This window comes from Mesocricetus auratus, unplaced genomic scaffold, assembly GCF_017639785.1.
Source record: "Mesocricetus auratus isolate SY011 unplaced genomic scaffold, BCM_Maur_2.0 Super-Scaffold_100010, whole genome shotgun sequence".
Lineage (NCBI taxonomy): Eukaryota > Metazoa > Chordata > Mammalia > Rodentia > Cricetidae > Mesocricetus > Mesocricetus auratus.
In genome coordinates this window covers 63,980,614-63,994,420 of record NW_024429194.1, presented here as the reverse complement: position 1 = coordinate 63,994,420, position 13,807 = coordinate 63,980,614, and the positions used below count along the sequence as shown (strand labels likewise).

Sequence of the window (13,807 nt, the reverse complement as noted above, 5' to 3'; positions counted from 1 at the left end):
GTCCAGAAGAATCATTGGCCTTTAAGTCCTTACTTTGCCTCTTTCCCAAGGACCAGTTTGGAATTTGATGACATCAAAAGGCCCCAGTTTGAATAATAAATTATGTAACCTGTGTATATGTAAGAAACATAAACTTATTAACCCGAGTGTTTCATCACTTGTGTGCCAAGGCATTAAGACATCTGTGTTATGTTGAGTTCTTTTTCCACAGTGACAAGGGCTCCACTCAGTAGCACATTCCTGCAGAAAATGTATCCTGAGTTGAGTCTCTGGAACAAGGGGGCATTGAGGGGTTGAGGAGGGGCAATCGTGAACTGCAGTATAGGAGGGGCAATCGTGAACTGCAGTATAGGAGGGGCAATCGTGAACTGCAGTATAGGTTCAGGCAGTGTCACAGCTATACAGATACCTGTCTAGGCCACTCTGCTCCCCAGCACTACGAGCAGATCACTCATTCCTCTGGGCTCCAGCTTGCTCACCTGAAGAGTGGGACTGGAGACTTGTAGGGCCAGCAGCTAGAATGTTACTTCTCTTTTCACGCTATGTGGCTTGATGGGTTCTACTGAAGGGACTGAGCACTGTAGGCCCATGGGAGGGAGCTACAAAGAATGAGCGAACGTCTGATAAATGGGGAATAGGCAATGGCCCCTGGATGTGAAGATCCTGGCCTGCTCAGGGATAGGCTGATGGTCAGGGAAGGGTAGGACACACAGTAGGAGAGTGGCACCCTGAATGCCACTTTTCAACAAGGCTTATTCTTGAAAGACAGCCCTGACCGTGAGAACTGTGTTCAAATCAGTTGACTGACCACCCGAGAAACAAGCATTCTTGCAGAAATACACATGCCTATGAAGACCACCCAAATCACTCACCTTCCTACACCATGGTAACATGCTACACACTGCCTTGTTAGCTGCTGGATTTTCCCAGAAACTGTGAGCCCCTTATGCTTACGATATTTGTTTTGGTATCCCCCACATGCATAGGTTTCCTGCTTGTACTAGAAGAGGAACGTGGGGCACTATGGGGTGTGGGGAGGGGCCACTGTGACAACCCTAGGCACAGCAAGGGAGATTTCAGGGTGTTGGAGATACTGAGTGGCAAGCCTCACTGAAGTGCCAGCCTCTGATGGTCCCATGCCTTCGTGGGGGCGGAGTGGGCATCACACATCTCATATGGGACAACATGAGAAAGGTCGAGGCAGGCCTGCAGCCACATCAGTGATAAATTTCAGCTGTTTAGCACGATCAGCTGTCACCTGATGCCTACCTGACTGGAACCAGGTGACAAAGAGTGTGATTGATGGCCTGGAGCAGAGCAAGAGTCAGACCTCAAAAAGAGTTAGGCCAATGTAAAGATTGACGTTTGGACAACACATAGACACTGAAAACCAAGGGGACATGTTTGGACATGTTTGTCCCCACCTAACTTATGCTGAATTTTGATGCCACAGTGGGATCTTTGGAATTCGACTGAGTCATGGAAATAATGCCCCATGGTTGGATTAATGGCTTTCCCAGGAGACTAGATTAGGACTCTCCAGAACAGGTTATTAGTGGGCTGACATCTTCCCTTGCTCACCCTTGAACACAGGCCCCCTCCACACATGCCTGTTCCCAGACGATGGAGAGATGCTGATGCCATGCTCTCAGACCTCCAGAACTGTGAGCCGAAATAATCCCTGTTCTTTATAATTTACCTGTTGAAACACTTGGCAGAAAGATAGATAAAATAGACTAGGATGATGTCATCAGTCAATCATTTATTGCAGGAGGTAGGGAACTAGACAGAATCCCCATCAGAGGACAAAGAGGGGCAGTCCCTTGATGGTGAAGGCTGAAGAAGACACAGAACAGAGACTTGCAGTTGGCTTCAGGGAGACATCTTGGGTCTGTGCTTCATCTCTGCATGTGAGTCAGCTACCCAGTGAAAAGTGAGTGGGAGAGAAGTCACTGAGGGAGCCATGACTGACCTTCCTGCACCAGACAATTCCCACACTGACGAAAACAGGGCCGGGGGAACCAGTTGGGATTTCAGTGACAGAGAAAACACTTCCAGACTTGGAAAGGGACCCAAGGAAAAAGAGCAGGAGGAGAATGAGGCCCGCATCCTTCTGCTCATAGCACCACCACCGTCTGTCTGTCTGTCAACGGGAGGACTTTTTGGTGGAACAGCTGCTGCCCGAGGTTTTGGCCGGGGAATCCTTGAGCTCACTGCCACAGCTGCCTTTGGTCTTGACCTCCAGGGCCAGAGGTCTGTAGTTGTAACTGCTCGAAGAACCAAAGTCAACATTGAAGCCAGCACCTCCTGGTCCCACATTGGTATTGCTAACGACAGCTGAGAAGGACGACAGAAAACCCCAGACCCAGTTAGTCTACACTGTGGTCAGAGTCCTTCATGAGCATCATGGTTACTTCCTTAGACTGGGCGCTCTCTCTCTCTCTCTCTCTCTCTCTCTGTCTCTCTCTCTCTCTGTCTCTCTCTCTCTCTCTCTCTCTCTCTCTCTCTCTCTCTCTCTCTCTCTCTCTCTCTCTCTCTCCTAAGATACCTTTGTGGGCACTCATCATATCCATGGCTTCATTTTGCCTGCACTTAACCCCAAATATTCAATCTTTTTTGCAAGTGGTCTGAGTCTATATATAAGTAGAAGACTTTAAAGCCCTCAAAGAGAAGTATGCAAAGAGGGCGGCCACGCTGTTCTGGCCTGGACAGGAGGAGCGCTTCCATCAAGGTCATTTGAAGACACGGCTGGAACGTGCGCTGTTGGGAATCACTGGACTGTTTTTCTTTCACATTTCAACGTATTATTACTCTCTAGCCATTGCTTCTCTTGTCGCTGCAGCCAGACTCCTCTTTCTATCCTCAACCTCGAGCTCATTCCCACTCCCCTGTGATCCCAATTTCTGCTTTGTGCCAGGGAATCAGAGCTACCTATGACCCTGAGAAGGTGCGAAGGACATGTGGTACTTACAAATGCTCACAGAATGTGAGTAGTCACCATTCATCCTACAGAGAGAGAACAAACAGGGGAATCCACTGTCACAATCACTCCATGAACTCACAGAGTCACCTCCAAGAGAAAGTGCCTCCCACCAGAGTAAACGGCAACCCCAGCCCAGACTCATTCCTTCCCATTCCCGAGCCAGCTCTGAGGATAATTCTGCTGTAGGGAGCAGCTCTCCACCGTTACTCTCTGGTGTGACAGTAAGAGGATCGATCCTGCATCCTCACCGAGCCTCAGGCTTTGCCACAGTGACTTTGAACTTGGATGGCTCTGGGAGTTCTTGCCCCTCTCCCATCCAAGAACCATGAGGAGTCAGGGGACACTCTAATATTGGTGGCATTTACTTGCTCTCCCACAGCCTTTTAGGGATTTTACAAGTCAGTCCTTCTTGCTATCTAATTTGTGTCTTTTCTACCATAAGGTGAACACATTTGTTGTGTGGTTTCACATCTATAGAACCTGAACAGAGCCCAATTGTTTTTGGCCTTCCTATTAAAGCTGGGAGAAAATTTCCCCAGATGGGTGCTGCTCACCTGCTCTCCTCGCTCTCCAGCAGCTTACGGTAGGTGGCAATCTCCATATCCAGGGCTAGCTTGACGTTCATGAGCTCCTGGTGTTCACGCATCATCCGGGCCAGCTCCTCCTTGGCCTGCTGCAGGGCACCCTCCAGCTGGTCCAGCTTGGCTCGGGCATCCTTGAGGGCACAGTCACCTCTCTGCTCAGCATCAGCGATGGCTGTCTCCAGGTTGGAGCACTGAGGAACAGACAGATTCAGCACTTTGGGTCTGAAGTCCTGCTCAGCCCTCTCTGCTGATACCAACGCTTTGGGATCCCATTGAATGGTCATTGGAGGCAAGTCTATGTTTTCCCTGACTCCAGGCACCATCCACCTCACCCCTCCACCATCACCGCCACCCACACCTCACCTCAGCCCCTAAAGTTAGATGTCTTTCTCTGAGTAGAGACAGGGAGGGACAGAGAAGATGGGCTGCCTGGGTATGAGCCCTTGGCCCTGAACTACTTGATGAAACTATTAGCTGTCGGATTCTAAAGACAGCCTGGATGAAAGTCCCCCTACATCTAGAGTTCGGCAGTTCTACACAGCACAGGCTGTCTTGGGAGTGTCCATAAATTCTGAGGAGAAAATGGTAGCTAATAAGTCATTCTTAGTAAAAGTATCTGTCTAATGAGCCCACCACGGTTTCAGTCTGCCGCACCCATGATGCAGCGAATCATGTGAAGGGGCAAAAACAGGCTTCCAAGATGCCTTTGCAGGACCAGCAGGGCTTTGCAGGTGGCAAACTCCTTCAGTTAGGAATCTTGCAATCTCTCGGGGGTTGGGGTTGTGTGTTCACACATGTAAGGACTCTGGGGGATTCTTGAGTATTTTAGTTTGAGGGCGTTTTGGTCACTCCTCTAAGGCTTTGGTAGGGTCTAAGTTTCAGCCTATTCTTTTTGGGGTGCCCCTTTCCTATGGAAGTTTGCTTTGTAGTGAAGAAGCAATAGCTGGTCTTGACTCCAAACGAATTTCCATATTTTTCCTCAGCTGTCACCATCTCTCGTAAGCAGTCCCCAGATTTGCCAATACCCACAGAATTATAGATGAGTGCCTCCTAGCCTGGAGGAGACTCCCAGGACTAAGATGCCTGACCATGGGTAATCATGGCTCATCCTCTAGACCTACTCATGCAGGAGGGTGACATGAATTTGATCAGACTGTCTCTGCTCTTCACTGATCAAATTTCACAGGGCAAACTGGAGAACTCCAAAAGCTTGGGTCTTATGAATTGTCTGAGTTGGAAGAACATGAGATTTGAATGTTCTTTCAAACATCACAAACGCCAATACCCTCCAAGGTGACGCAGTGGGCTTCTTCCTTAGTGGAAGGGAAGATGCAGGGAGATAAGCCCCTTGGCTAGGAGTCTCAGAGGATACAACATGAAATGAATATCACAAGGGACCCTCACAGGTTCCCCACAGAGACATCTTCCCTGACAGCCAGAACATTCTGATCTAAAAGTGCGACAGTAAGAAGAATGATCCTGCATCCTCACTGAGCCTCAGGCTTTGATTTGAACTTGGATGGCTCTGGGAGCCTTGCCCAACTGTGAGCATACAGCATTGAGTCAAGTAGACACCAGTCTATTACTGAAAGTACCGGAAATATTGCATTTTTCATGCATGTCTATCAGTCATAGGTAAACAAAAAATTCATAAGTTCTTATTTAATCCTGGGATCATAAACCCAAAGAACACAGGAATAGTGGTGTGTGTGTGTGTGTGTGTGTGCGCGCACTCACACTCATGTGCAGAGTGAAGAGGTGGGGGATAAAGAGGACAAGAAAGAGGGGAGCGTTTGACCTGCCTGAGAAGCTGAGGCTCTCGAATGCTTGCACTGATTTCCATGTGCCAAAAGATGATGGCTTCTGAAGCACAGGTGTGGCACCAGTGAGACTTCCATCAAATGCTCCCGCAGAGGAAGATGCTGGGAACAGTTCCCACCTCACGACGCCATGAGGAAGGCCACAGCCATGCAGGGTTCTGGGCTAAGGTTAGGCAGAAGGCTGCTGCTTCCCTGTTCTGTCTAAAGCTGACCACAAGTTCCACTCCCTCCAACAATGCTGAAACCTAAGAGTGTCATCCTAGACCTACAGCAGCCACTGCCTGGCTCAGAAGGGGACCATCATCTCCCTCCTGGATGGTTTCTCTGCTCCAAGCCACCCTTGCTTGCTGTTCCAGGTCTCTCCAAGACTGGGGCTGAACAAATCCATGAGCTGCCTCATTGCGTAAAACCCACCTGTTTCTTCACGTTCCCTATCTCTGAGTGGATCCTCTGGATCAGCCTGTTGATCTCTGTGATTTCGGTCTTGGTAAGTTTGAGGTCATCTCCGTGCTGGCCTACTGTGGCCTGAAGCTCCTGGATCTGAGGTTGAATCAGAAGTGAGGATTCAAGGTGGTTAAAGACTTACCAGCTTAGGAGCATTAGATACAAGGTGGTGTGTTCAGCACAGAGGGAGTGCTCCTCAACACACTCCAACACCCCAACAGGGATGGGGTGCTCAGCACAAGGAGAGTACTCCTCAGCATAAGGTGGGATAGTCAGCATAGAGGGGAGTGCTCCTCAGCATGGAGGGAGTTCTGGGTGCCTGTGGTCTCCTTGGGGTGGGCAGCATCAATACCAGCCAAGGGGGGAAGGCAGGAAGTGGAAGAGCAGCAGTTCCTTCTACTGTAGACAAGGTCCTGCTCTAGCTCAGCAGGGCACTTGGGTCCTTAAACATGAGCCTGCTGCAGCTTGAGTTTTCTGTCCTCATTTCACCGAAGTTAGAAACAAGAAGAAAAGCTGAGGAGTGTGGATTACTCACTGACTTATGAAGGTTGTAGCTGGCATGGCCTCATCTGTCACTCAGGGCCACAGTGAGGGAAGGGCTAACCCTGTATTAATCCTTAAGGCATGCTAAGACTGACTGACCTCCGGGGCCACAGGGAGGCATGCCTAATGAGGCCCAATTCCAAAATAAAAGGGATCTCAACTAAGCCCAAATATACATCCAAGCCCACAAGTGCACATACACACACACATACACACACACGCACGCACACGCACACGCACGCATGCACACATGCATGCACGCACGCACGCGCTCACTAAGAGCACAACGGCTGTGCTCAGAGCTCTCTGCACACTTTCACACCAGGCTCACCTTACACTGGTACATGTTCTCTGTCTCAGCCTTGCTCTTCACAGCAATCTCCTCATACTGGGCTCGGACCTCGGTGAGGATGCTGTCCAGGTCCAGCTGCCGGTTGTTGTCCATCGACAGAACGACAGACGTGTCGCTGATGTGGGACTGCATCTGAGCAATCTCCTGGTGGCCAATGGGGAATGTCAGGGGCACGTCCATGAGGACCCTCCCTGGCCAAATCCTTACCCCTTCTCAGCTGGGAGTGAGACTGGCCTCCCTGAGCTCAGTCCCACACGATTGGCGCCTTGTTTTGAACTCCACTTGTACTCAGGCCCCCCACCCTTCTTCAGAGACAGCCACGTTAACCACGTCAAAACTCCACGTGGCATTCAAATGCCTGCCACCTTTCCCTTCCCAGACCTCCTTTCTCCAGAGACATTCCCTGAAGGCCTAGGCGGGGTTCGCATGCCTTCCTCTGCTCTCCCAAAGTTCCTCCACATGTGGTTTCTCCTGCCAAGCCTGGTCTCCTCAAAGCTAACCCCAGCTCTGTGCCAGCCCTCAGTATGGCGGTGAATGCCAGCTGCACCCGGACAAAAGGCTTTTCCCTTTTAACCCTAGCAGCCGCTCCGTGAGAGAGGCCAGTGACGTCCTTACCCCTTCATAGAGGACCTTGAAGAATTTTATGTCACTGGTCAAGGAGTCCACCTTGGCCTGGAGATCCACCTTGTTCATGTAAGCAGCGTCCACATCCTGGGAGCACATATGATGATGGTCAGGCTGCCCTCCCTAACCTGCCCACTCTGCCCACCCTGCCCCGGTTGCCCCCCTTGCCATTTGGAGTGGAGACTATCACTCTTCATTCCCTCACCTTGTGCTTCAAGGACGGCCCAGTCCCTAAGCAGAAACTAACTTGTGAATTCAGTGGCCACAGCAGGATGCCCTGGATCTAAGCCGGATGCCAGGTTTGCAAGCTCTAGAAGCAGCAAGCACCCAAGGGCCTCCCCTTAGCAGAAGGAGCTGAGATGTTAGGATCCCCAAAAACTGAGTCACCCTAGGCACATCTCTGTGACAGATCATTGGAAAGGCTCTCTAGTCCTAGCCAACTGCACCCCACCTCACCTTCTTCAGCACCACGAATTCATTCTCCGCGGCAGTACGCCTGTTAATCTCCACCTCGTACCTGTCAGCAAAAACAGCATTGCCATTGGGACAGTTCAGCTCTGCAGACTTCCACCTCCGCACGGCTGCAGGGTGTTTATTTACGCCAGGACAAACAGCCTTCCCCAAGGAGGAACACTGCTTTGTTTTGATTTGATTTTTTCTAGCTCCTTAGTCCATATATAGTCTGCCCTGACTTGATTTGTCTGAGACAACACTGAGTTGGGGACATGAGTATCCACTTCACTTCCCCTTCACAAGTGGCCTTTTCCGTGTTACAGGAGAAAGGTTCAGCCACCCCACCCCCATTAATGTGATGTGATGCCCAGTTCACCAAACACTGCTCTCACTTTGAAACTATGTTACCCCAGTTTCAGACTTCCATTTCAGGCAAAGCAAGGTCTTAGAAACAGTGTTTGGATGAGCCCAGGATATTTTGCATGTGGATATATTGTAGATTAAGAAAGTAATATTATTGAGGTTTTTATTTTAAAAGTTCAAAATGGTAAAATTTTGATATACATATTTTACTGCATTAAAATGAGAGTATCTAATGCTAGAAAATAGCTCCTTCTATATGCTTAAATATAAGTAACAATTTGCAGCCCTTCATGCATCCCTAAGGGACATCACTGGCAGCAAAATGAGTTAGAAATGTGAGTTATTTAAGATATAACTGGGGGCTGGGGCTGTAGCCCAGTGGTTTGATTCCCAATATAACTAAATAAATAAACAACCAACAAACTAATTAAATATGCTTGGGAGTTTTCTGAGACTGCCATGTTTTTCTAAACACAAAGAAAACAGTTCAAACAATGCATCCCAGATTTTGTGTATAGCTTGGCATGTAACTAAAAGCTTCCAGATGACATTGTATAACAAATGTTCACCCTCACACTAGTGGTTATGTCATCTTATAAATATCTAATGACATTTGCTGCCTGGATATAAAAACTAATGCATATGTTAGCTTCCAGACTGATTAGATCTTAGTATTTTGTATCTGTCTATTTTATAAGATACATAGAAAACATTTGATCAAGATGACTATCAGAAAGCAAAGACAATAGTTACAAAGGGTTTTGCATTATGTACTTCTAGAAACCATACATTCAACACATGCATTCACTTGTTTACAGCTAACAATTTTAAACAATAATAATAAATGAGAATTTGTTTTTCTCATTGTTGTATGCCAAACAACATGCTAAATGTTTCATCATCTCATTTGTTTACCATAACAGCTCTTTTTATTTTTCTTTCTTTTTTGCTTGTTTGTTTGTTTTTGTTACTGTTTGGTTTTTTGTTTTTGTTTTTGTTTTTTAAGACAGGATCGCTCTATGTACTCCTAGATGCCCTTGAACTCACTGTGCAGACCAGGCTGGCCTCAAACTTACAGAGATCCTCCTACATCTGCCTCCCCAGTGCTGGGATTAAAGGTGTGTGCCACCACACCCAGCTCCACAACACTCCAATAAAATCCATTGTTTTTTTAGGGGGTCTATTCTGTTGTCCAGATTTTGTATTGAGGACACACAGTTAGCTAATAGTGAAGCTGAAATTCACATTCAAGACTGTGCCGAGGACACATGCCCTGTGCCGAACTTTGAGCTTTTAGGAGCTCTCCATACACTGCTGTTTGCCATTCTCCTCTCAGAAGCTCTTTCAGGTATCCAGACAGCCGGCAGTGTTTTATATTACAGAGACTGCAATAATGTTGCCGTTCACAGAGGGCTGAGAGGCCCAGGCAAAGTCACCCAGAAAGAAGTGATTCAGGTACTTTAGATCTTTACCCCACAGAAGGTCCAGAGTTAGCACCGCCTCTGGGCTGCACCTCTGGACTGTGCCCTCTGACCCTCTTCTGCAGGCTTAGCTCAGATCTGGAGACCCAGGCCCATCTGAATCCATTGATCTCAGTTATCCCGTACTCCCCATGACTGTTTGGATGTATTTCTGCAAGCCTGCGCCCATAGACTCTCTATAGCCAGGGCAATCGCCAGTTCTGTTAGGGTCTCTATGCAGAGCTCAGGCCACGCTTTTGGCTTAAGGGACTGTAGCATAGAGTGGTCAGGCCTTTTAGATGTGGAACAAGAGAAATGTGTCAGCACTGACCATCTCCACTCCTTTGGAATTATGGCCGCTGGCTTCTGTCCCCACAAACCTGGCACCCAGAAGCAAACTTTTCAAATATTAGGTTCTTGTCATTCTGATCTCTCCCTTATTGCTCCAATCTGGCTTCAAAGACATTCTCAATATTTTCCTTAAGATGAGATTCCACAGGATAGGTACCCACTTCAATGTGAACTAAGTTTTAAATTTTAGTTTATTTCGTTTTAAGTTTTGATCCAGGGTTGGCGAGGTGTCTATCTTTTAGGGAAAGTGCCATAGAAAAACCTTCCTTAAGGGAGACCACAAAGCCATTCTGGCTAAACAGAGGGGTTTCAGTGAGTGTTCTTTGACCCAGTCTTCCATTTCCAGGACCAGAAATTGAACAGACTTCCTGGGCGAGGCAGAGGAGCATTCTGGGTAGACCCACACCATCTTTCCAACCCCGTTCTATCCAGGTGTCTCTTGCTGAGGGATATGAAGGGAATACCCATGGTCTCAACAAGGGACTAAAGCAAACTGCGAGCTTGATGGGGAGCACCTGCAGTCACTCTCCTTCTCTGCCTCCACTCACCTCTTCTTGCAGTCCTCCACCACTTCCCGCATATTCCTGAGCTCCGAGTCCAGCCTCACCCTGTCGCCGGACAGAATCTCCAGCTGTTTCTGCAGATTGCTTATATAGCTCTCGTAAACGGGCTCCAGGCTCCTCTTGCAGTTGTTCAGGTCCAGCTGCTGCAGCAGCTCCCACTTGGTCTCCAGCACCTGGTTCTGCTGCTCCAGGAAGCGCACCTGGAACCCAAAGGCGGTCATGGCCACAGTTCCCCCATGCTATTGCCTTTTGAGACTGGGGCAGAGGAAAGAAAGGTTTATCCCAGGGCGTCTTCATCTGGGAGCACATGGGATCTGAAAGCATCTACAAGAACCCTCCAGCCAAGCTGGAGCAATGGTGTCATTTGCCTGGAGAGTTGCCATGTTGGCTGGGTCAGTTTCTCTTGCTAAAGATGCTGAGAATTGGGGTTAGGGGAGAAACTGGGCATTCTGGGGGTGGGGGGAACAATGCTTCCTTTCTCTTGGAGCTTGGATGCCATTGGTTGATTTTTCAGTTTGTTCAAAGCCAGTTTTCATGTATTTCAGGATTCCTCCCATTTCCTCTGCTGCTCACCAGCCTTTCCTCCTACCTGTCTGTGCACTTAGGGTGAGCAGGAAACATGGCTGAGTAGAGTTGAGAGAGGAAAAATACATTGACTGTACCACCAACGTGAGCTTATGCTCATCATTCCAGCCTTTGGTTCCTCCATGTAAAAGCCAGCACAGAAGCAGGGATCTCAAGTTGATAAGAGTTAGTTGGGCAACCCAGAAATACAGTAATCTCTCCATCAATGCCAGCTGTCATTATTATGTTCCTAACACCCTCATGGTCAAGATCTCTTATGGGGGTCCAGGTGAGAGAAACCCGTTTATTGTCCCTTTCTCATTCACTGGGATCCTTGCCTCTGACCCCCAACAAAGACGCTTTCCTGATTATTTCATTGCTGAACAATTTGGTATCCCTTCCCTGAAAATGTCTGTAAGTCTGATTTGAATTTTCTGGCTCCTTTCTCCCCTCTGTTCTGGAAATTTGCCCTCCCTTTTTTTTACTCCCGTGCCTTATGGCATTCCCTGGCCTTTGTCCCTCTAGTGCCCCTGTTGAGAATGTGGGTCTAACACCGAAAGCCCTCACAGGACTCATGCTACAGTTGTCTCATCACACATAGAAGGGTGAGATTCTCCTTCACTGTTTAGTGTGCCAGGCACTGTCCTAAGTACATTGAACCCTTGGTCCCAGGGGTAAGATACATTACTGGGTCCCTTTGACAGATAGGCAGAAAGGAGGTTCGTTCCAGTTCTCACTCATCATCAGCAGAGAGAATGTGCTGCATCTTGTGGTGCTCTCCAAGGCAATGCAGGGCTAGTAGAAGCGAGCGACCCACCTTGTCAATGAAGCTGGCGAACTTGTTATTCAGAGCCTTGATCTGCTCCCGCTCCTGTGCGCGCACCTTCTGGATCTCCGGGTCCAGCTCCAAATTGAGTGGAGCCAGGAGGCTCTTGTTGACGATGACCTGAGGGATGCCGCCAGGCGGGCACACGGATGGACACGTGGGTCCCAGTCCTGCGCTGCCGAAGATGGTGCCCACGAAGCCCCCGGGCCGCCCACTGCTCGCCCCTCCGTGACCCAGCGCGAAGCCACCGCTCCGCCCCGCGGAGCTCAACGCCAGCCGCCGGCCACCCCCCATGCAGAACAGGCTCTTGCTGCCGAAAGCCGCACCCTTGACCCCAGCACGGACTGAGGCATGACTGCTGCTGAACCGGCCCGAGATGACAGCAGAGCAGCCACTGAAACCCAGGCGCTCCGCACCGGGATAGAGGGTCAACTGGCGGCTCATGGCTGGAGGTGGGCAAGGACCGGCAGAGCGGCAGCAGGCAGGCCTTGGGGCACAGATGCAGCTACACTTCTGACCCAGCTCGCCCCTTAAATAGTCCTGCTTGGGTTGGCAGGATGGAGTCAGCTAATTTGTATGTTGGAAACCCCTTTGGGGTCACTGGAAGGGGACTTCTTGGGTCCTTCATTTAGGAAATTACCATTCACTTGCAAAGAATTCTGACTCTTCCAATTCACCTGTCCATGAATCCCCTATAAAATGGCCTGGAACCCTGAATTCCCCGTGATCGTCTCCAGCATTATAATAATTTCACCACTTTATCTCCATAGGTGATGTCTTCCCTCCAATTATGTAGGTCATCACTACCAAGATCTTCAGTAGAAAATCAAGTGGATCTGGCTTGTGGTAGGCTGGGGGATTGGGCACCAAGAAGATGTCCAGGTTGGTTCTGCTTCAGAGACTTTCCATATGATTGACCACCCAACTGGGATTAACTCTTCCCTCCCAGACTCAGAGCAGGCCGTGGTACCGGGAACGTTAGGGATGAGTTTGGAAGAAACAGTCGCCTCAGACTTGATGCCTCAGAGCCTATGTTCCCCTTGGGCCTTTCTGGGATACTCAGACAGTCCCTGAGGACAGCTGCCATGGCCTCCAGTGAGTCCGTCAGAAGGCATAATGACAGCCAAGGTGTTTGCCCACGTTGTTCGGTGTGATGTGGTTATTGGGAGTGGTGAAGATGGCGGCGCCAGGCAAAGATGGACAGATAGAGAAACCTGAGGTGAGGTGTCCCCACGGGGAAGAATTGGGCTCTCTGTGCTGCCAGAGGAGGGGCTAGGAACCAACTGGACCTTAAAAAAACTCCAAGCTGTGCTTTTCAACATTTTGTTATTTCAATTCCACCCCATTAAAGTTTTGCCTGCCCCTCCCCCAACAAGAGCAAGAGTTTATCAGGTCTAGCAATGTAGGGAAGATGTTTAAAGGGGATAATACTTACGCAACACTGGCTTAGAAAAGTAACCTTTGTGGTCATCTTTTTCTGAAAACTAAGACTCAGAGACATCTGTCCCTCGTGGGCAGAGCTCCCCTTCCCCAGACAGGGAAAGGGAAGACAGCTTTTTCTCGCCTTCCCCTGAGGGCTCCTCTGCTGGGTGAATCAGGAGCCCCCCGCCCTTGTGCTACCATTATTACAGAGGGTGGAGAGGCACGGTGACACATGTGGCTTCAGAGACATCTGATGTGTGCAGATGTGGGAAGATCAAAGGTGACTGAGGCCTGGGGTGGGGGGTCCTGGCACCTGCCTCTGATAGCAGGTTGCTGTGTCGCCTCAGGCCCTGTAGGCCACCTGTACCATTCGTTTTTTGATTGAGTTGCCCTTAGAGGTTGGCGGACCGAGGAAGGAATGTCTTCCCTTCAAAACCAGAGGTCAACAGCAAAAG

General features: G+C 49.2%; 1 protein-coding gene across 2 annotated transcripts; it reads right to left on the bottom strand.

Moving 5' to 3' along the window:
* Window positions 1-1,835: 1,835 nt before the first annotated feature.
* On the bottom strand, window positions 1,836-12,374 carry LOC101835741 (keratin, type II cytoskeletal 72). Of its 2 annotated transcripts, XM_040753760.1 has the most exons (9): window positions 11,922-12,374; window positions 10,526-10,740; window positions 7,807-7,867; window positions 7,342-7,437; window positions 6,706-6,870; window positions 5,802-5,927; window positions 3,538-3,758; window positions 2,972-3,006; window positions 1,836-2,337 (listed from the first exon to the last, which is right to left on the bottom strand). In XM_040753760.1, exons 1-9 carry the CDS (start codon window positions 12,372-12,374, stop codon window positions 2,147-2,149), a joined length of 1,563 nt encoding a protein of 520 aa, XP_040609694.1. In that variant the 3' UTR covers window positions 1,836-2,146. The 2 variants fall into 2 exon arrangements, with proteins under 2 accessions (XP_040609694.1, XP_040609695.1); XM_040753761.1 differs by lacking the exon at window positions 5,802-5,927.
* Window positions 12,375-13,807: the final 1,433 nt, after the last annotated feature.

Excerpts from the sequence above, each read along its gene's own strand:
- LOC101835741 (XM_040753760.1), bottom strand. The coding sequence starts at position 12,374 with ATGAGCCGCCAGTTGACCCTCTATCCCGGTGCGGAGCGCCTGGGTTTC. Across the intron at positions 7,868-10,525 it reads GTGGAGGACTGCAAGAAGAG|GTACGAGGTGGAGATTAACA; the intron begins GTGAGTGGAGGC and ends TTTTGCTGACAG. Across the intron at positions 6,871-7,341 it reads TCAAGGTCCTCTATGAAGGG|GAGATTGCTCAGATGCAGTC; the intron begins GTAAGGACGTCA and ends ATTGGCCACCAG.